General features: G+C 41.6%; 2 protein-coding genes across 3 annotated transcripts in view; one reads left to right on the forward strand and one right to left on the reverse strand.

Moving 5' to 3' along the window:
- Positions 1-18,874, forward strand: part of LOC133445826 (MAGUK p55 subfamily member 4-like) — a 28,821-nt gene extending 9,947 nt beyond the window's left edge. The window contains exons 7-21 of one of the 2 annotated variants that reach the window (XM_061723303.1): positions 2,899-2,980; positions 3,094-3,179; positions 3,860-3,931; positions 5,345-5,541; positions 7,131-7,189; positions 7,484-7,501; positions 11,659-11,700; positions 11,801-11,830; positions 13,563-13,601; positions 13,919-14,086; positions 14,581-14,661; positions 15,334-15,427; positions 15,515-15,623; positions 15,811-15,945; positions 18,172-18,874. In XM_061723303.1, coding sequence (XP_061579287.1) covers positions 2,899-2,980; positions 3,094-3,179; positions 3,860-3,931; positions 5,345-5,541; positions 7,131-7,189; positions 7,484-7,501; positions 11,659-11,700; positions 11,801-11,830; positions 13,563-13,601; positions 13,919-14,086; positions 14,581-14,661; positions 15,334-15,427; positions 15,515-15,623; positions 15,811-15,945; positions 18,172-18,357 — 1,398 coding nt within the window. In that variant the 3' untranslated portion in view covers positions 18,358-18,874. The remainder of the gene's footprint in view (positions 1-2,898; positions 2,981-3,093; positions 3,180-3,859; positions 3,932-5,344; positions 5,542-7,130; positions 7,190-7,483; positions 7,502-11,658; positions 11,701-11,800; positions 11,831-13,562; positions 13,602-13,918; positions 14,087-14,580; positions 14,662-15,333; positions 15,428-15,514; positions 15,624-15,810; positions 15,946-18,171) is intronic. The other variant, XM_061723304.1, reaches the window with a different exon arrangement.
- The window catches only part of itgav (integrin, alpha V), a 563,305-nt gene that overhangs the window by 203,212 nt on the left and 339,581 nt on the right, over positions 1-20,512 (reverse strand). The gene's annotated exons all lie outside the window — the stretch shown is intronic.

Here is a 20,512-nt window from a genome sequence, read left to right on the forward strand (position 1 = left end):
ATCCATCCATCCATCCATCCATCCATCCATTTTCCGCCGCCCATCCGTACCCAGGTCATGGGGGCAGCAGTCTCAGCAGAGATACCCAGACTTCCCTCACCCCAGACACTTCCTCCAGCTCCTCCGAGGGGAGTCCGAGGCGTTCCCAGGCCAGCCGAGAGACATAGTCTCTCCAGTGTGTCCTGGGTCTTCCCCGGGGTCTCCTCCCGGTGGGACATGCCTGGAACACCTCCCTAGGGAGGAGGGACATGCCTGGAACACCTCCCTAGGGAGGAGGGACATGCCTGGAACACCTCCCTAGGGAGGAGGGACATGCCTGGAACACCTCCCTAGGGAGGAGGGACATGCCTGGAACACCTCCCTAGGGAGGAGGGACATGCCTGGAACACCTCCCTAGGGAGGAGGAACATGCCTGGAATACCTCCCCCGGGTAACCGAACTCCTCACCCTATCTCTAAGGGAGCGTCCAGCCAGCCTGCGGAGGAAACTAATCTCAGCCGCTTGTATCCGCGATCTCATCCTTTCGGTCACTACTCAAAGTTCATGACCATAGGTGAGGGTAGGGGCGTAGATTGACCGGTAAATCGAGAGCTTTGCTTTTCGACTCAGCTCCTTCTTCACCACGACGGTCCGGTACATTGACCGCATTACTGCGGACGCTGCACCGATCCGTCTGTCAATCTCCCGCTCCATTGTTCCCTCACTCGTGAACAAGACCCCGAGATACTTGAACTCCTTCACCTGAAGCAGGACTTCTCCACCCATCCGGAGAAGGCACGCCACCCTTTCCCGGTGGAGAACCATGGTCTCGGTCTTGGAGGTGCTGATTCTCATCCCTGCCGCGTTGCACTCGGCCTCAAACCATCAATTGCAACCATGAATCCCTCACTTTCGTATTTCTCCCCTTCATTCCTCAGTTGCCACTGTGTTGCCATCGTGTCGCTCATCTTGCTATTTGGCTCGACTTGCATTGATCTTACTATACATTTGGCTTTTGGCACAAATGTTTTTAATTTTCTTTTTTTCCTTCTTTTGCCTCATATCTGCCAATTCATTGTCAGAAAAACCCAAACCTGTCAGAGAAGAGGGCCCCTCAAGCAGCAATGACGACTACACTTACCTTCCTCCTCCCATCCCAGCTTACAGTGTCAGTCTTCCCAACACACCGCTCTTGAACAAGAAGGGCGCCACAGATGGATCGAAAAGCAGTCCAGCTCCCAGCAGAGTTCACTTCATGGTCCAGACGGCACCCGCGAGCCCTGCGAGTCGGCGAGCCACTCAGCTGAAGGTCAGCACTCTGCCCACCCCTGTCAGGCAGCACGGACGTACACATGGATCTCATGACAAACAACCAGTAGAGATGTTCAATCACCCCCTTACGCTCCAGTGCTGTTCTGTTCCTCATCACAATGGATGCCACCATCAACCAAAACAGACACAAACGTCATCAGAAAAGCAGCAACCCGAACATCAGCGAGCTCCTCCAGAGCTCAACAAACGGTGCAGTGTGGAGAAGCTCCGGTCCACCGTTCAGACAGCAGCCAGCAGCATCGAGCACAGCAGTCAGGACGTGTGCCGCCTCGGCCACAAGATGGTGGCAGCAACAGAATTGATCACGGACAGCATGGAAGAGAACGCCCAGGTGGTCAACCTGCTCACTGAAGTGGTTGACAAGCTCCAGGGGATCATCGCGTCCAAAAAGCAGCAGGAAGCATCACCACCATGCAGGCCAAAACTGCATAATCGTCCCAAGCCTCCACCGAGGGTTTCCTCATTATCTCCAAAAGCCGTTCACAAACCTCCAACACCTTATCCACGCCCCCTCTCGCCCTCTACTTCATCCAGCTCCTCGTCTTCCTCGTCCCTCTGTTCTTTCGCAGCGTCTCAGAGTCAAAACCAACTGAACAGAGGAGCCAAAGTGACCCAGAGGGCAGGCAGAGTCAGTAATGGACATGTTTGGTTCAACAATGGAACGGTTTCAAGACCTCAACTGGACAACCAAAGAGATGGAAAGAGAACAGGGTGCTTGACAACAAAGAAGAAAAAAAAGAAAAACAAGTAACCAAACCAAAAACAAGCTCTCCCCTCTGCTATCTGGTCTGGTTTTAGAAACTGAAGAAGGCTTTAGGCTGCCATTTAAAAAACTTTAGTAGGATTTTTCTGGACAAAAAATATGACAAGAAAAGAATTACACAGGAAAAAAAAACGTTTTCAAAGTTGCATCTATATTACTTTCCCCACTTGGTTTATTAGTTGGATTTTCAACCATAACCAAGAGGATGACTCATATGAACTGTTCATCGACGACACTTCTGGGACATGCTGTTTGTTCCTCACGGGATCATGCAGACATGCGACAGGAATGTCAAGGTAGATTAGCATTTTCTTAATCGCCTTTCCCATTTCATCCAGCTATCCTTAGATTTATTTCCATTTTTTACACTTATGGCCAACACCATTTCATATGTTGCAATTCTTTTTTTGTTGAAGTGTGAGCATGATTCATCGAAATAAACACGGCTCCTGCCATCAGACATTCATGTCAACTTTGATATCAATTGGATTCTGATGGTTTCCCATTCTCACTTGAACTTTTGCATGAATATTTAATCCAATGACCAAGTATTCAATTTAATGCCACAGGAAAGATTTACTAAACTGGGTAAATTGGTGTTAGGCCACAAATCAGTAAAAGTGGAAATGGGAGTCGCCATTTCAGCAGATAGGGCCTAAAGTGTGGTGTCTTACAAACACAGTTGGGACCAATTCATTTTCATTCTGCATTTTCATCAGTTTCTCCTCCATTTGTATTTAATTGTATCATATGTGATCAGATGCTCTGGTATTTTCATTAGCTATTAAAGGTAGTTAATGTTGGAATACATTTCTGTCCATCAGGGGGCGACAATAAGGAGGGAAGAGGAGACAGGAGACATCTACATCGCCCGGGTGATTCATGGAGGACTGGCAGACCGCAGCGGTGAGATGAAACTGAATACGGCTAAGTGCTAGGAGTTGGATGTTCTTTCATAAGTCTGAGCGGATTTTAAAAGAAGCATTCAATTGATGCCTTAACGTGGGTTTTCATGTCAGGACTCCTGCATCCGGGTGATCTGCTAGTGGAGGTGAATGGAAACCCGGTGGTGGGCTTTGAGCCAGAGAGAGTCATCCAGATGCTGGTAGGTCAGCTTAGGCTGAAAATGATGATGCAATCCACTGAAAGTCGTGACATGAGACACTCTTACACTTCAGTATGAAATAATCGATGCTGCTCTCATCAGGGCTGTGCTGCTGTCAAACACGTGTGGATGAAAGCGTGCAGTATATACTCAGTGATATGTAGATCTCTCCATTTGGCTTGTTTCTTTCCCTGGTTGTGTGATGTATGTCTGAAGTAAAAAAAATAATAATACAACAACTGTTTGTTATAATTGGACCCTTAAGTCCAAATTGTCTTCTTCCTAAAAAAAAAAATGGAAGAATAACAGGTTGGATATAATTTAGCCTCATCTGCCATTTAAATTCGTTTTTTCTCATCAGTGCAAAGTCTTAAAACCACTTTAGGTCAAACATCAGTTTTGTGTTTTGGGGTACTTTGTTTATAAAAATTTCAAGATTAAAGATTCAAGAAATTTCTGTTTAAAGTGTAAATCAACCAAAATACTCAAACACAATAGATAGTAATTATTATTTTCGAGTTAACAATGAATGTGTGATTGCTATTGTAAAAAAATAGATTGAGCTCATGAAATTATTGCTTCTTTTGTGATTTAGACAAAATAAATGGACATTACATTATTAAAAAACAAACAAACAATAAAAGAATATTGACCGTTCTACCTGTTTATCTTCCTGTCAGTCCAATTCCAAAGGCACCATCCTGTTTAAAGTCATTCCAAATCCTGGTCAAGTCAACAGCAACCAGAAGCCGGTGAGAAATGCCCATCACATCGCCTCATTTCATACACTGAGAAGCAATAAAACCAACTTGATTCTTATCAAACTCACTGAAAGGAAGTTCGTAGAAGCGCTCATTGGGTGACGATGTGAGTCTGCAGGCTGCTGGTGGTTTTAGGGTCTTTGTATAGGGTCTTTGAAGAGTTCATGGGGGGCAGGGGGGGTATTTACTCACATAGTTTATGTTTGGTTGCAAATATTGACAGATATGATGGCATTCAGAAATTGCTTACCCTACCTTTACGTTCAGCAGGTAGACCTTAGATCATGAAAGGGATGAGGAGCGTTTGTCCTGACAGCATGTGTTTGAAAATCTCTACGATCTATGCTCAAAATCTCCAAGAAAATGCTGATGGAACATTTGACTTGTGTGCATTGAGTTGATGCAGGTACAGAAACTCACTTAGCTACTTTAAGAAAGTTTACTTTCACTTTTCACAAAGGTTTCAGGCATTTTAGATTTAGCTGGGAGCTTTTCGAGGGGTCTTGTATTAACAACAGGGCTGTTGCCCTGGAATGATTGATTAAATTGGTCTGAAATTTGCTCCAAATTTCATCCACTGCAAAAGCGATCCAATTAGCCAATAAGCAAGAAAATGATCTTTTAATAGATTAAGTCATCCTAAGTGAAGAAACTGATGAGGAAAATCCCAACAGAAGATATATTTATCTTCAGTAACACAGGCCTGAATGTTTAACGCAAGAAGTGTGTTTTATTTTGTTAAGGTGAGTTGTCAGTGTGATTCAATATTAAGTAATTAAACTTTAAAAATCCCAGAAAATAAGTTCAATAATCATTTAATCGTTATAGGTGCAAATATTCTCATTTATAATTAATATTGATCAGAAGGATCCATAAAGCTCACAATAATAAGCTGTTGGTTAACTTTGCTGCTGAAAAAGAAAATAATAAAAAAATATTGTAGCATTGCTTAAATCTATCATAATTTTAATATTTTAAACATTGCATTCTAACATTTTCACTCTCATAAGGTTACAAATATTTGGTGAATTCTCTGATCTGCTCCCTTTTCTAACATTTTAATGTTTGAATGTAACACTGTGGACTTATGATATTTTTATCCTTCTGACCAAACTCAGTCATTTCTAAAAATTTATAGACGATGTGACAGACAGATTAAGGATGACAGCCTTGACTAACATGAAACTGTCAAATACTTTTTCTTCTTTAATATTGTTGGACTCTTATTTTCAGTCTGTTTAAGCTGCGTTGGGTTTTTATGAGCTTTAAAGCCGAACCCTTCTCTTGTACAGCCTCTCCTTGAATTCTCATTAACCATGTTGATGAAAAAAAGTAATGTTGTCATGTGTGTCAGATGTATCAGACTGTTATTTCTCATAAATACAATGTCTTTGTGTGTTTCAGGTGTACATGAGGGCGCTGGTGGACTACTGCCCCCTGCAGGACTCCTGCATCCCGTGTCCAGACGCAGGCATGGCGTTCAGCAGAGGAGACCTGCTGGAGGTGGTGGACCAGTCAGACGGGCAGTGGTGGCAGGCCAGGAAGCTGCCCTGTGGGCCGTCCTGCGCTGGTCTGATCCCCTCCGCCAGCATGCTGAAGAGGTGAAACACACACATTTCTACACACCTACACACCCACATCTACACACCTACACATCCACACACCCGCACATCTACACACACACATCTACACACCTACACACACACATCTACACACCCACACACCTGCACATCTACACATCTACACACTCACATCTACACACCCACACCCACACATCTACACATCCACACACACACACACACACACACACACACACACACACACACACACACACACACACACACACACACACACACACACACACACATCTACACATCTACACATCTACACACACACCCACACACCCACACATCCCCGGCCTCTCTTTCTGCCACCAGATGGAACCAAAGTTCTGCACGGCTGACCTGAGCAGCTCACAGTGAAACCTGCCACTGTTTTTTATGCTTGAACTAGATTATTAGAGCTCTACAGGATCATTTAGTAGTGGTTACATATTACAGCAACAACATCACATAGCCTTCATTACAGTAATGTAATTGGACTTTAGTACTTTTACTGCATGAAGTTCATAGTTTAATCCTTTTGCCACAATATTTTCAAAACTATTAACTAAAAAAATAACATGAGACCGAGATTATTACAGTACTTTTACAACATACAAACGTTTGTATCAAAGAACAAAAATACTACATGAAATTTGAGATACATGTCTATTGTTGACTACAAAGTAATTATCATTATTGCCTATAATACTAAAGTATTTCCACCTCTGACAGTTTTACTACATAAAGCTGAATATACTTGAGCAGTTCACTGACTGGTAGGCTACTGCTCTACTTAGCTTGTACAGTATCAGGAGTGTACTATTTGAGAAATTTTACTACTGCTTGTTTGCTCCTGTATTTCTCTGCTTCTGCCACTGATACTTCATCATATGAAACTGGGTATAGTTAGTATTTCCATTACTGATCACCAAACCACTCGAAGTTTCAAAAAAACTAAAAGAAACAGAGGAACGTTAGCCTCTTGTTTTTAGCTCAGTGGGTCCCCCTCTAGGCGGGGAGGTTAAGTTGCTTTTACAACACTAAATCATTTTCCTCGTTTTCTCTTCTGCCATTGCTTTTTTTGGTCTTTAAATCCACTTTCACACTGTAACTGTGATTTTAAGATGCTCTGGTGATCCCCTTTTCATCCCACCTCACTCATCAGCTGTACACTAACAATAATCTCACAAGGGTGCAATAATCCATCCTCAGTGTGTCCTTCCACAAAACATTATGTTCTGCAGTCTAAAGATCCTCCTTTTCTTCCACTTTTCCATCCCAGTCAGCAACAAGTCCATCATATGTTCAGTAACTGTGAGGGATAGACACAGGTCCTCAAATGTTCCTTGAAATGACGTTTAAAATGATATTTTAACAAACTTATGGCTGTCACTTTAAGCTTGTGAAATGAGTACATTCGTTGTTAATACTTTAGCTGATCTTTACATGGATTTCAAATGCACTCTATCTAGCTGTCAAGTATTTTTACATGTCATCATAAGGTGTAACCCTGCTTCATATGGACTGAAGCAGCGGCTGCAATGATGGAAGTGAATCATCCACAGTTCTGATCTGTTTCTCCTCAGTAAACAGAGGGAGCAGTGGTGGTGTCAGCCTCTACAGGTCCATACCTGCATCAGACCCTGTGAGCGCTCTTCCCCTGAATTTATGTCTTCACCTGGTAGTTTATAGCGGCCGGACATGTCTTAACAAGATGCATGTATGATGTAGGATGAGAGGGTCTAGATTTGTAGTTAAAGTCCATGTGTGTAGTCTTTCTACGTGTGAAATCTGTTCCCACTCCTTTCTGAAGTGATGTAAATCAATCCACAATGGAGATGTAGTGATTAAATCATAGTATTAGAGGTATAAGTTATCTGAGAAGCACTGTGAAAAGCTGTTTCTTTTGTTTTGTTTTTCTCCCTTATGCTGCCTTCAGTGTCCGTGGCTGATAACGGTGGGTGTGATACCTGATGCTGCTTAAACGTCACACAATGACAGCTTGTTTGTGTGCCGGCATGTGAGTTAGCTCATCCGTTGTGCTAGTGAGTGCGTATCGCTGGCTCCTTCAATCAGAGTTCAGTCAGAACTAGACCGAAGCACAAAATGAAATCTACAATCAACCTCATTATTTTCTTTACAAAGATTCAGCACAGAGATCGTCACTGTTCTCGTTTCACTCTCTCATTTTCTGCTGAGTCAGTCCTTCCCGCCTGGAGGGCAAGACATTCCTGATTTTCTACATCTTTATCTGTACCCAGAATTTTCCAAACATTATATTTTCTGTACTGCTCCTGATTTATCTTTATTTGAAAATTTGCACCCCAGCACTTAGACCTTAGTCATATCTCCTGTTTTATGAGCTGGTTCCAGCACAGACTCGTTGAGTATAAAAGGTGCAGGATATTGATGCTTTGCATTTAGAAATTAGCTCAAAATATTGACCAGAATCCAGTTTCATCAATAAATATTGTAAAGCATCAGGCTCATATTAATCACTCCAAACCACAATGTCAAAGTTTTTTTCATTAAAACTGCATCTTGTTACATGTATGTTATCACATGCAGACAAATAGTTTCAAGGAGATATACTGTAGTACTTCTGTTACAAGTTGACACAATTTACTGTAGTCTTGATTACCTTTTATGACACATGTTGGTCAAGATATTATTTTATTATAAAAAAGTTCCTTTCCATGAGGCGTCCCTCCGCTCAACTGGTTTTGAGAGGTGAAAGAGAGAGTTAAAGGAGCAATCTGGAATGTGAAGTAAAAAAAATGTATATTCCACAGTCCACTCAAAATGGGGGCTGCGCAGAGTGAGTCGGTCCTCCCTCACGTAAGAAACAAAAAATGCCCGGTCCCTCTTCGCTCATCTTTTGGCATCAATATAATGCCAAATATATTGAGAATCAAAACCTAAAATCTAAGATTAAAAACATGAACTCTGTAACCAAGAACTCAAAATCTCTGAGATTACAATTATTTTTCTCAGTTACGTTTTTCTTGTCTCAACATAATTTCAAAAACCATCTCCATTTCTGAGCCTTATCTCCCAGCTCCATCAGCCTACGGGGCTGCGTGCAGGTGGGACACAGTCCAGATCAATACATCTGGCGTTGACCTGACGCCATAGTGACTTGACTTACCAAAAATGTTTAGCAAAACAAGAGTCAGCAGCTGTTTTCTTACCGATCTAAAAGAAACGTTGTAAGTTCTGCATCAAGCATCATTTCTGTGCTCCGTCTCTAACTGGCACTGCGGACATTTACTCTGGTTTGAGTCCAGGCTTTATCTGCTCTTTTGTTGCCTTTGAAAAAAGCTTTTTCCCCCGTACCGGGTGGTTGTGGTGGAGACAAAGCTCTCTTCCTGAAAGCTTCAGCCATCCTTGCTGTTTCTGTTCACCTGTCCTAAAATGGCCACTAGGCGGTACCTACATGACAACAAGTTCAAGTACCCCCCAAGCGCCAACCATCAAGTTTCGTTGCAGTTCCTCGACTGACTGATAGAGGCAGGCTGTAAAAACGAGTCAGTCTCCAGTGACTCCTGCATTAACATGTCCAACTTTAGAGCAATATTTACATTCTGGTTCAAAAAAAACGATTTTGTTCTCAATCATTTGACTCTGAGGGGGGTGAACTTAAAAGTCTGACTGCAGCTCTGCAGATGTTTGACTTTGACTGAAGGAGCTGGGAGAAAAGCTAACTTTGATTGACATGCTGTGGGCACGTTCCCGCCGGATTCCGAAGCAGCATGAGGATAGCGCCCCACAGGGAGAAAAAGAGACTTCAAAACTGGTCTCTAGGAAACGATGGGTCACGTGACTTAAAGGAGCATGAGGCAGCATTGAGGCAGGATTTATGAAAAGAAATGCGTATACGTTTTAAAGCGACACTACGTAACTTTTCCACCTTAATATCATATTTCCAGAGTCATTGTGATGGTACATCAACTTCCAACAGGTTTAATGACACCTCTGTCATGGTCTGAGGGGTCTGTATCGCCTTCACTGGCACTATGTAACTTTGAGGAGCATGGTAGGAACCCTGCCACACTAAAAAACTACAAATCTTTACGGCTTTGACTGCTTTACGGCATACGTCACTTCCCCGTCCTTCCCGATTCGCAGTCGAGACGAAAATGGGCGGGGCTTGGAGTGCAGCTCCGCAGAAGCTGGTAACCCGTTGCTGCATTGTGGCTGCAGCAGCTCCACACAACAGACGTGGGGAAAAGATTGCTAATGGTTTAACTTTTCACCGCTTTCCTGCTCGGAGGCAGAACCACGGAGGCCGGCCAAGTATCTGATAAGAAAAAGAGTAAAAGAGGGAAAGAGTCGTCGGCTTGGATCGCGGCTGTAACGACCAAACACCTTCCACACAGTACCACAAACACTCACAGACCGGGTCGGATCAAAACACGGGTTTTATTCCCCACTTCGCCAGCTAAACGCAGTTGCTTGCCAGCTCTCTGCGGTGCAATTAACCACAATCTTCAGATAAAATTAGTTTGTTGAGGAAAAAATATTAACTCTTATTTGTAGCTGCAGAGGAAAATAATAATCTCACGAGGAAAACAAAAATATTGCTCACGCCTCGGAGCCTCTTCAAAGCACTCAAAAAAAAAGAAAAGAGAAGTAAGAGGGATACAAAACATGTACTGTATGTTGTACTATTATACAAATTTATTGAAACACATGGCGAGTCAAACATTTACCAAAGCAGCTGCCAAACACTCCTAAATAAGGTAGCCTAAGACGTGGGTTGTGCAGAACTGCGGCAGTAAATCCTTCTAAAGAGTGGTGCTCCGACGAGGAGTTCCATTCTTTAGTAGGGATTTCATATGGATCCAAACCGTTAATAATCATTATTTTCTCCATATACCGCTCCCTGGCTTCCTTGTTTAAGGTATCCCGGTAAATTCCTGTTCCTTTCCAGCAGTTTAATCTTTTTTTTGCGTTCCGTCTGTTCACTTGGTGAAACAGAAAAGTCCGTCCCGTCTTCATTCGCTATCAAAACAAATGCACGCGACGGGACAGGCTCTTTCCAGCAGTACGCGCTGGTGCTCATGGAAAACGTAGTGTTCTTTCTGGTAAAGCACTACCCCTTTTGTCCAAAAGATGGCGCCAAACTCAACAAAAGCTGAAAGTTCCGTTGTGCTGCTTTAAGTTTTCTAGTAATAATGTCAGATGAAGCGTTCCAAACCAAAACGAATGAGCCCTCTAGTGTATCTCTCCGTTGCCTTGAATAGGCTGTGTGCTGCAAAATGTGCTGCAATTGTGACCGGAATTTCCCGCGCTGTCCTGCGGATGTGACGTCAAATGACGCTGCATGCGTGTTCTCCCCGTTCTCCCATTCCGGCTTCGCTGTTGGCTGCAGTACCCCCGACGACCGTCGTAGCGCTAATGAGTCTCATTTTTTATTCTTGCCTCAAGCTCCTTTAATGCTTTGTCCATGTCCATGGTACGCCCACAAACATGCAACTTCTTCGCGTCATCACATCACTACGCTACGTTGCTCGCTACCACCACCATGGCAGAAACTTGTGTTACAAGACTGGACAAGGTTAATAGTTCCAGCACAATTATTTAGCATGCTAATTCGGTAGATAGTTCAGCAGCCACATTTTTGTGACATCATGCACTTTCTTTCCATTCTCTTGCTTTTTCTAGGTTAATTTGGGATATTTTAACCTACAACCTTACACATTGCTCTTTTAACTCCACTTCACTCTTTCCTCTGTAGACTAATTCATCTGAGGTCTGGCCCACATTTTAGCATTAGTTGCTTCTGAGGTACAAATACAGAATGTTTTTAGATGAGAAAGAATGGCCTTGTGATTTATCTGAGTCACTTCAAGTGCCCAAATACAGAAAAACTAACCGAATGTCTCCTTTAAGCCATATAAAGCACCACAAGCTGCTTCAGTGTTGCTCGAATTGCTATTAATATTTTTACGAGGACTTTCTTGAGATGCTAAAAAAGAAGCACAAACCTGGTTCCTTCTGTTCTTTAATTCTGCTTGTCACAATACCACAAAATCTGAGTTGTTTTTTTTGTTATATTGAAGCCTGGCCTCATGGCAACAAGCTAACTCTTATTCTGTTCTGCTCCTCCAGAGGACGACACGACACTCACCAACGACAAACGCATCTTAACAGGTAAAGCAGGTCACACTTTGTTTTTTCTTTTTTTTTTATTGAAAACAGCTCTTTACCCATAAATGAGATATAAGTGGTTTATTTGTCCTCTTTTCCACAGATTTTGAAAACAATAAAGAAATAAACTTTGGTAGGTAAGTCTGTCCACCCCTATGAAATGAAACAGTAGCCTATATACAGTATTTACCATTCACTGGTTAACTTTATATTTTCATGTTATTTTTACTAAGGACAAGTGTGGCATTACTGAATAACTGTACTAAAAGCTGTTCTGTGTACTCCTGTAGATTTGATCTGAGTCTAAATGTAATTAAAGATTTAGGATTTTAATTATTAAAAGGGGACAAAAAGGAAAGACTGATACTGTAACTATGTGTTTTCTTTTTGGTTTGTCTGGCTTCTATAGTAGTCAACACTTAGCGTGGATCAAAAATGCACTTACATTTGATGCTGCAATTACAAACAATATCAGTTCTTGTCTTAGTGCAACTTTGATTTAATGTTTTGATCTACTTCAAATGTTGACAACTGTATTTTGCATTTAAAGGTGCAGGTTTAATATGCCTTTGCAAGAGGTGACAACTCTGTTTTGGCATTTAAAACAGCCAGGGGCCCCTTCTGGGCCATTCCCTTTTTTTACTCGTTCTCCATGTTGCATGCGTTTATGCGAGTTTTTGAATCTGAGTAACATATTTTGGCAAAGAGTGAGTATTTAAGTGAATCTAGCAGAAAGATAACTAAATTCTAAGTTTGCACATAGCGATTGCAACATTGTCTGCTTCTGAAAGATTTGCCTGAAAATGTCCTAAATGCTTTTATTTATGCATCTTAACACGTGTTGTTCTGTGTTTATCATGTTTGTTTTAATTGGACCACCATAACCCATGTAGCTGTAATGTAAACACTTTTACATGCAGAAGAGTGTAACATTACCAAATGGCCAGATGATGAGATTCACCAGCAGGTTTATATTCACATCCTCTTACTTTTGTAGAACAGTTTTTTCTTTAGAAAATCCAAAAGTGCAGGTGGCTTTGGAGGGTGATAGGTGCTTATTATTATTTCACTACATCTCAATGCATATTAAGATGTAAAGGTAGGGTAAGTGATTCTATGTAATTTCCAAGCAAGAAAATGTTTTCACATTTGGTTATTTCAAACATTTCCTAATCATCTTCTAGTTACCAATCTCATGAGTACATTGTACTGAAATATGAATATGATAATGCTCCAGCCAATCACTGACAGGGGGAGGATCCATAAGGGAGGAGCAGGTTTTCCACATTTTGTTGGGATTTTGTGTCAAATATCAAGAGGTATGAAGTCATCCAGAAATCCCTTACCCTAATGTACCTTTCATGACTTCCTCGGTTATGATTGCCATCCTGTCTTAAACCATTAAAAGCAACAGCGTACAGTAAATTAAGTTAGTTCTTCCAAAGAGCTGAGTGATGAAACTCATTAGAGTGGTGCATTTAATAAAATCAATCAAATCAATTCAAACTTTATTTATATAGCAATTTTAATACACAGTAGTGCAACATGCTTTACTAACGGATCAGATAAACAGTGTTTTTGATAAAAGTCAAATAAGTGAAGGAAACCCTGTTTTTGATTTGTTTTTGATTTGTTTTTGAGAAGCCACTCCTGGTAAACCACTTGGTCATTGATATGATCTATTTCCTCCTATGTTTAGAGATCAAGGGAATTTTCAGAAGTGGACGCTCATCAGCCATATTTATTACCACACAAATCCCTCCGGCTCAGTAAATCTGCACCTAAATCTCCAACAGTAGCAACTGTCTACGTTTGAGCGTAATGAAAAACTGTGAATAACTTTGAACATGTTTTTTTTTCTTCAGAAGATGACAACTCTGATTTTACTGATGGAATCTACCTGGGTAAGACAGATTTAACTATCATATAATTACATAGTTATTACCTTAAATTTGTGCTCCCAGTGCATTACAGAACGAGAGGCCTTTTTGAAAATGAATTGGCTGATGCTGATTCTTAGAAATCAGATCAGCTGATGGCCAATTTATGATGGTGACAATTTTAGCTCACATGTTAAGAATTAAACATTTTTCTTTCCAAATGATACTTGATCATTTTAAAATAACATTCGAATGGGTCAGAGAGGCTAAATGGTTGTGTGTGACGTTCTCTGAGTTTCCGAATGAGCACGCGGTTGAAGGTTTCTGTTTCCCATCGTCAGCTGGTTTCCGCCGGAGTTTCCGCCTCTGGAGGAGGACTTCCTTCAGGAGGAGACGGCAGTCCTGCACCACCTGCTCGCCCAACAGAAACGCTCTGTCCACCCCGTACGAGGAGGTGGCTTTGTACCAGCGGCCCCCGCAGGAGAACCACCGCCTCATCATTCTTGTTGGTGAGCGAGGATCATACACAGCACTGGATCTTCCTTCCTGATTACGTGACCTCACCTGTGCTTCAGATGTTCTTGTTGACTTTTTATGTCTATCAGTACCCCGCTAGATCCTACATCAATGTTTTCAACCTCTTAAACCACCAAAAAAAACTTTAATAGGCAAATAAAAACATTATTCAACTGTACTCTATGTCTCTCAAAGGTTTAATAGATCCCTTCAACATTAAAGTGCCAAAATATACCTTAAAATTATAGCAATAGGCCATAAATGCTCCATGCGCCAACTTTAATGGGTATCCCTTTTTTATTTTCTTATCTGTGTATGTATGCAGTACTTTGATATCAGAAGTCGGTTTTGTTCTGTGTTTTCCACCAGATTGTCCGTCTTCTCACTGTTTGCACATATTGCTTCCCAAGTGTGTTCATTAAAATCTACATTTGTGTCCCGGAGAGCGTAAAAAGACTCATCGTGTCGTATGTCGTTCTGTGAACAGGTTCTTCAGGAGTTGGAGTTAATGAGTTAAGGAAGAGACTCATCAAACTGAATCCTTCAACCTTCCAGGGACCCGTACCTCGTAGGTTTAATATATTTATTTAACGTGCTTCTCCTGGTTTCAAATAGCAACATAATAATGTTGTGCAGCAGTGTTTGGGTTAGTTGGTAGTAAGATAAATCACCAGACATTCATTTGGAAGAATTTGTTTTTTTTTCTCCTGTCTTTGTTAAACTTTGGACAGTCAGGTCCCTTCCCCTGGGAGTCCTGTATTAGATTATTCTTTTGTTTCTTACTTTCATTTTTACTCATTGTTAGATTTTTATCGGGATCTCAGAGTGACATGACATTTTAAACAGGAAGTGACAAAAGGGACAAATCATTGGAGAAATATTATCACACTATATCACTAACACACTATTCACTATTTATTATATTGTACTTACTATGTTTATAGTACATTGATTCAGTTTACAGTACACTTGTTCAGTCTCAGTTTATTTTCTATTTTCCATACTTATAATTAATCCTTATTAATCCTTTATTTAGTCTGAGTTCATGTTGTCCTAAACATGACTTTGAGCTGCTGTAACACCCAAATTTCCACTCTGGGGATCAATAAAGGACTATCTTATCTTATCTCATCTTATCTTATCATTAAAAATACATTAGTTTAGTGTTGGACTTGTTAATGCAACCATTAAACAATCACACACTAGTTCTGACTGTTCTGCTTCTTCACTATTCCTGCAGACACCACTCGTCCAATCAGAGAAGGAGAGCAGATGGGGAGAGAGTACCACTTTGTTACAAAAGAGCTTTTTGAATACATGGTCTGCAACCACAGGTAGGCTCCTCTTTTTATTCTTTTTAGCTATTACTTAGTTGTAACTTCATTGTAGCTTTCTGCAAGTGTGTGTGTTTCTGTGTTCAGGTTTGTGGAGCACGGCGAGTGTAAGGGCCATCTGTACGGGACCAGCATTGATGCCATTGATGAGGTGCTAAAACGGGGAAGGATGTGCATCATTGATGCTGAACCACATGTGAGTTTTCTTATCTTTTTTTTATCTAGTCAATTCCAATGTTTAGATGGTTTTTATTCCTTCCTTCTTACTGTGGTGCATTTCCTTTTTTTCCTGTCCAAGATTAAAGTATGTGTGCGTTCGCTGAAATCACATGGCAAATTTGGGGAAATCTTTTATGTGTTGATCTGATTTCATTTCATTTCAGTGCATCCAGATGTTACGAACGCGAAAACTGAAGCCCTACGTGATTTTCATTAAAGTTCCCAACCCGGAGAGGCTGAGACAAACTCGGAGAAATTCCAGTGTCATCGCCAACTACGCCGTCAACAAAGTATTCACAGTAATTATCCAGATAATATGTTACGTCAGCGTTTCTATTCCGAACGATGTGCAGAATGTCAGAGCCAGCCGGGTGAGCGGTCCTCAGTGTTTTCCTCCGCAATAAAAATAATTAGTGCGGTTCATCTGGATTCAAATTTGACTTCATGGGCACAGCACCTTTGGATGCAGAAGAAAACTCCCTCTGAACACCATTGGACAGATGTAAAACCAGTCAGAGACAAAGTGTGTGATGCAGGCAGAGCCACCGACAGACTAGTGTCAATCAAAGTCCACAGTGGTGTGCAGTGGAGAAGAAATGCCAGGGAATCAATGTTGTAAGTGTTGAGCCAAGGGGTTTTTATCAACTCTCCAGTTGTTTTGAACTGTGGCTCTTGAATGCTTTTACATGCGTCGTCAGTTAAAGCTCACCACATCCTATTACAATTGATTTGGTATGTTCGTTTTTGTTTGTGGTTTTTTTAACATACACTGTGTTGGGATGAGCTTAAAAGAAAACCCGCCGCCAGACCTCTACATTGGTGTAATATGCCAACAAGGCCTGTGTCATGGAAAATCCCATCAAATGCTCTTTAATGTGCTCTTATATAACTGGACTGAAACCAAGAATAAGACTTGAGAAATGATCCAGATTTCAGTAGATTTAATTAAACAGTTGCATGTAAAAGGGTCAAAACATGAGGCGTCTCGATGCAGAATGACAACGTAACAAAGGAAGCATAATGATTTTAAGACAAAGGGTGATTCATTCTTACGATTTGAGTAGACAAAAACATCTTTAAGGTCAGTGTTAATCTTTTTTACCGGTCTGTACATTTGGCTGGGCCGAGGCTGTTATTTTTCTCTGCTTTCAGCAGTTTTGGTTCAATCAAGTAGCCAAGGCAGAATTTTCCATCACAGCCTGAACCGACTGGTCGTCCCATCTATGTTTTTTTCTTATAATCTCCAATTTCATCAAAAGTAGTAACCATAAAATGTTTCTAGTCCAAATGGTTCAAATGAGTTGTGGTCACATGATTTATGTTCACGTGAGTGTGCTGAACATCATTTAGAAAATCAGCAGAAACCCTCGCCGGGAGATTCCTGTTGGCCAAACTGAGTACCGCGCCGAATACAGGAACGTTTTCTACCCCTTAAAGGTTCCTAAAGCCACTTTTCAGGGCGGTTCCTGCTAATGGAGATGCGCGCCAACGATCCAGTCCCCTAAAAATCTTCCCACGAATGTTAACGCACTGACTGACAGTAGCTCAGATGGGAATTCTCCTGCCAGCTACATACATATTTGGTGTGCTAGATATGGCTAGGCAGGTGGAAATAGCTCACTGACGAATTCTCAAGCATCTTTGAGGTGTCTCTGAGTTTTTACATACAACAATCATATACTGAGAGTCGACTGTCACCTCATGGTTTTTACGCCCAGTCAGTCTGTGAGCCTGGCATAAACTGGTCTCTTAACATGACAGACATGGAGGTAGAATATACCCAACAGCTTCCTCTTCTTTATTGGTTGGTGAGGAGATAGATCAAATGCTACAATGATTTATATCACTAGTGGGAGAAAGTGGTATTACATGAGCCAATCCTCACTTGTCAGTATACAGGACTGTCTCAGAAAATTAGAATATTGTGATAAAGTCCTTTATTTTCTGTAATGCAAAAATGTCATACATTCTGGATTCATTACAAATCAACTGAAATATTGCAAGCCTTTTATTATTTTAATATTGCTGATCATGGCTTACAGCTTAAGAAAACTCAAATATCCTATCTCAAAAAATTAGAATATTCTGGGAATCTTAATCTTAAACTGTAAGCCATAATCAGCAATATTAAAATAATAAAAGGTTTGCAATATTTAAGTTGATTTGTAATGAATCCAGAATGTATGACATTTTTGTTTTTTTAATTGCATTACAGATAATAAAGAACTTTATCACAATATTCAAATTTTCTGAGACAGTCCTGTATTCAGTGGCTTGGTCTATGTGTTTAACATGACATCAACATTTTTTTTAGATGTAGTCTTTTTTTATTTTTACATATCTACATAAATTTGCAGTGTGTATAAATATTTCAAAGTCTGATCGTTCACAGAACATCTTTAAAAACAGAAGTACTCCACCTGACAGCCCCTCCAGTGTTGGAAACCTTTGACGGTGTTATGAGCTGTGATGTAGAACTTGGAGTGTATATAGTATCCAACAGTTTAACTTTTCTTTCCACGCAGGAGGAGGACCTTTCGGAACTGGAGGAGACTTCCCAGCTGATGGAGGCTAAATACAAACAGTTTTTTGACAGCGTCCTGGTGAACGACTACATGCAGGACGCCTGCATTAAGCTCTGGTCCGTCATCCAGCAGGCCCAGAACGAGCCTCAGTGGATCCCCGTCAGCTGGATCCGGATGGAGGAGTAGAGCCGAGAACAAGGACAGAGAGGGATCTGGAAATGAATCTGGATCCTATGAAAGGAGGAAATGAGGAAATAAAGTAGGAGAAGGGCCGTAAAATATACAGAAGGAAAGCAATGGTAGTTTTTCTTCATACTTGTCAACAAATGTCTTAAATAAATACTATTAATTAAAAGGTTCAGGAGGTAAAACTTTTAACCTGAATGGCCGGAAGAACTTGTTGACTAATGACAGATGATGATGTTTCAGACCTTTAAATTCACACAGAGAGTTGACAGGATATATGTGGTTGTATTTAGCTTCTGAGTGGCTTAAGTGTGAAAGAATCCATGAAAAAGATAACGGAGTGCTGTTTGCTTTCGCATAGTAATGTGTTTCCTGTAAAAGCAGAGTTCAAGCCTCTCTGGAATAATTACGTTTCCCCTGTTCTAGTCAAAGGTCATTCAGATTGGAAAGTGTGAAGTAAATATAACCTCAAGTTTGGAATTAATCATTTTGTCTTTGTTGAATTAAACCCACTATAATACCATTACAAAGAATAAGAAAAAGAGATTTGTTGTCTTTCTTGGGTTGGACACTGTTGCATCAATGAGATATGGTGGAAAACAACATGGCAAACAAACATTTAAACACCCAGTTTGATTCAGTGAGGACTCTCCTGGGAATAGCTCCATGGTAACGCTCCTTTAATGTATTCATATTCTGTAATTACTTTCCTATCTGCGATGTGCTGCTGTCCTCGCTGGTGACTTCAAATTAACAACTGTTCACCCGTCTACACTGACAACCTGCTGACCACCATTCATTAATGTATTTGAGCATTTCCAGCTTTGAACCTGCTCTAGGAGAAATATATGTTGCTCCACATTTACATTGCAGCTTTAGCTACTATATTTATCATTTATAGATGAAAGTTTCGCATGCCAAGGACTTGGTGATGTTATGAAATATGAGGCAATGTTGCATTGCCTGAGAGTCTGCACCAGTTCAAACTAGCTCCATCTCAACTTGATGCAGCAGTATTGTTCTGGGGCCTCATTTATAAAGCTTGCTTGCGCACAAAACAGGGCTTGAAAGATGCGCAAGCCACCTTCTACGCAAAGGTTGGGATTTAAAAAGAAAAAACTAGCCGAAGAATGTGCGTATCCCTACGGCAACCCTGACCCTCCCGTAGGAACTTACTTAAGATATGGGGAACTGGCGACGCAGGCAGTGAGGTGGCATATCAGATATCACATATCAGGCTTATAATATAATAGCGCTGATCGTGTCCCTCTGTGTGTGAAGCTCAGCGTCAGTCAGGACTCTGGTGCTGGTGCTGCAGCCGCGGTGGACACGCCGTGCCGGGAACCTCCTCTTCACCCACCGCGACAACTGGAGAGTGACTGAGGACCGAACATATGAGGGGCCCCGTAGAGCGTTTAGACGCTCTACGCGGCGACGCGCACCTACGCTGTAGGCTCTGCGTTGGTGACGCGGAACCATAAATCAGCCTTGAGCAGCACTGAGGGGAGAGGGGAGGGGAGGAGGGGGAGCGGGGGCTCCCGTCCCGTCTTCGCACAGGGTGTGTTGATGATTTGCAATTACAGGCTGAGCCTACCGTTAGTTTTTAAACTGTAAAAAGTGGGGGGGACAAATACATGATTTTGAAAAGTGGGGGGGAAATGTCCCTCCTATCCCCAGTGTGCCGTGGCACTCACGGGCAGCAACGCCGTGCTGCCACTCACTCGCTTTATTTTATACTATTTATATACTTTTTCTACTTTTACTGTGAACACCAAATAATGTGGTTTTCCTGTCCTCCACCTCATCCACAACATCTCCATCTCAGTCTCCGTGAAATTCAGTGGCACGGTTGCTCGACGCGTTCATTCATCCTGACGCACAAACAGGCTGCAGGAAGCCGCTGCGCATGCTCAGCAGGCTCATTCATATGCAAATACTACATTGCATTGCCCATTTATGGTATGAAGTGGGTGTGTAGAGGGCGGGATATGAGCCGAATTCACCTGCACAACCTTCCAGCTTGACTGTGATTTATAAAGCGAACATTGCGTGCAAGTGTGCGTGCACACGGTTTTATAAATCCAGATTTTTTTTTGCGCCCGCCATTTTCGGCTTTTGGCTTTACGTGCACTTTTACTATGAATTCTACACACTC

Source organism: Cololabis saira, chromosome 6 (assembly GCF_033807715.1).
Source record: "Cololabis saira isolate AMF1-May2022 chromosome 6, fColSai1.1, whole genome shotgun sequence".
NCBI lineage: Eukaryota > Metazoa > Chordata > Actinopteri > Beloniformes > Belonidae > Cololabis > Cololabis saira.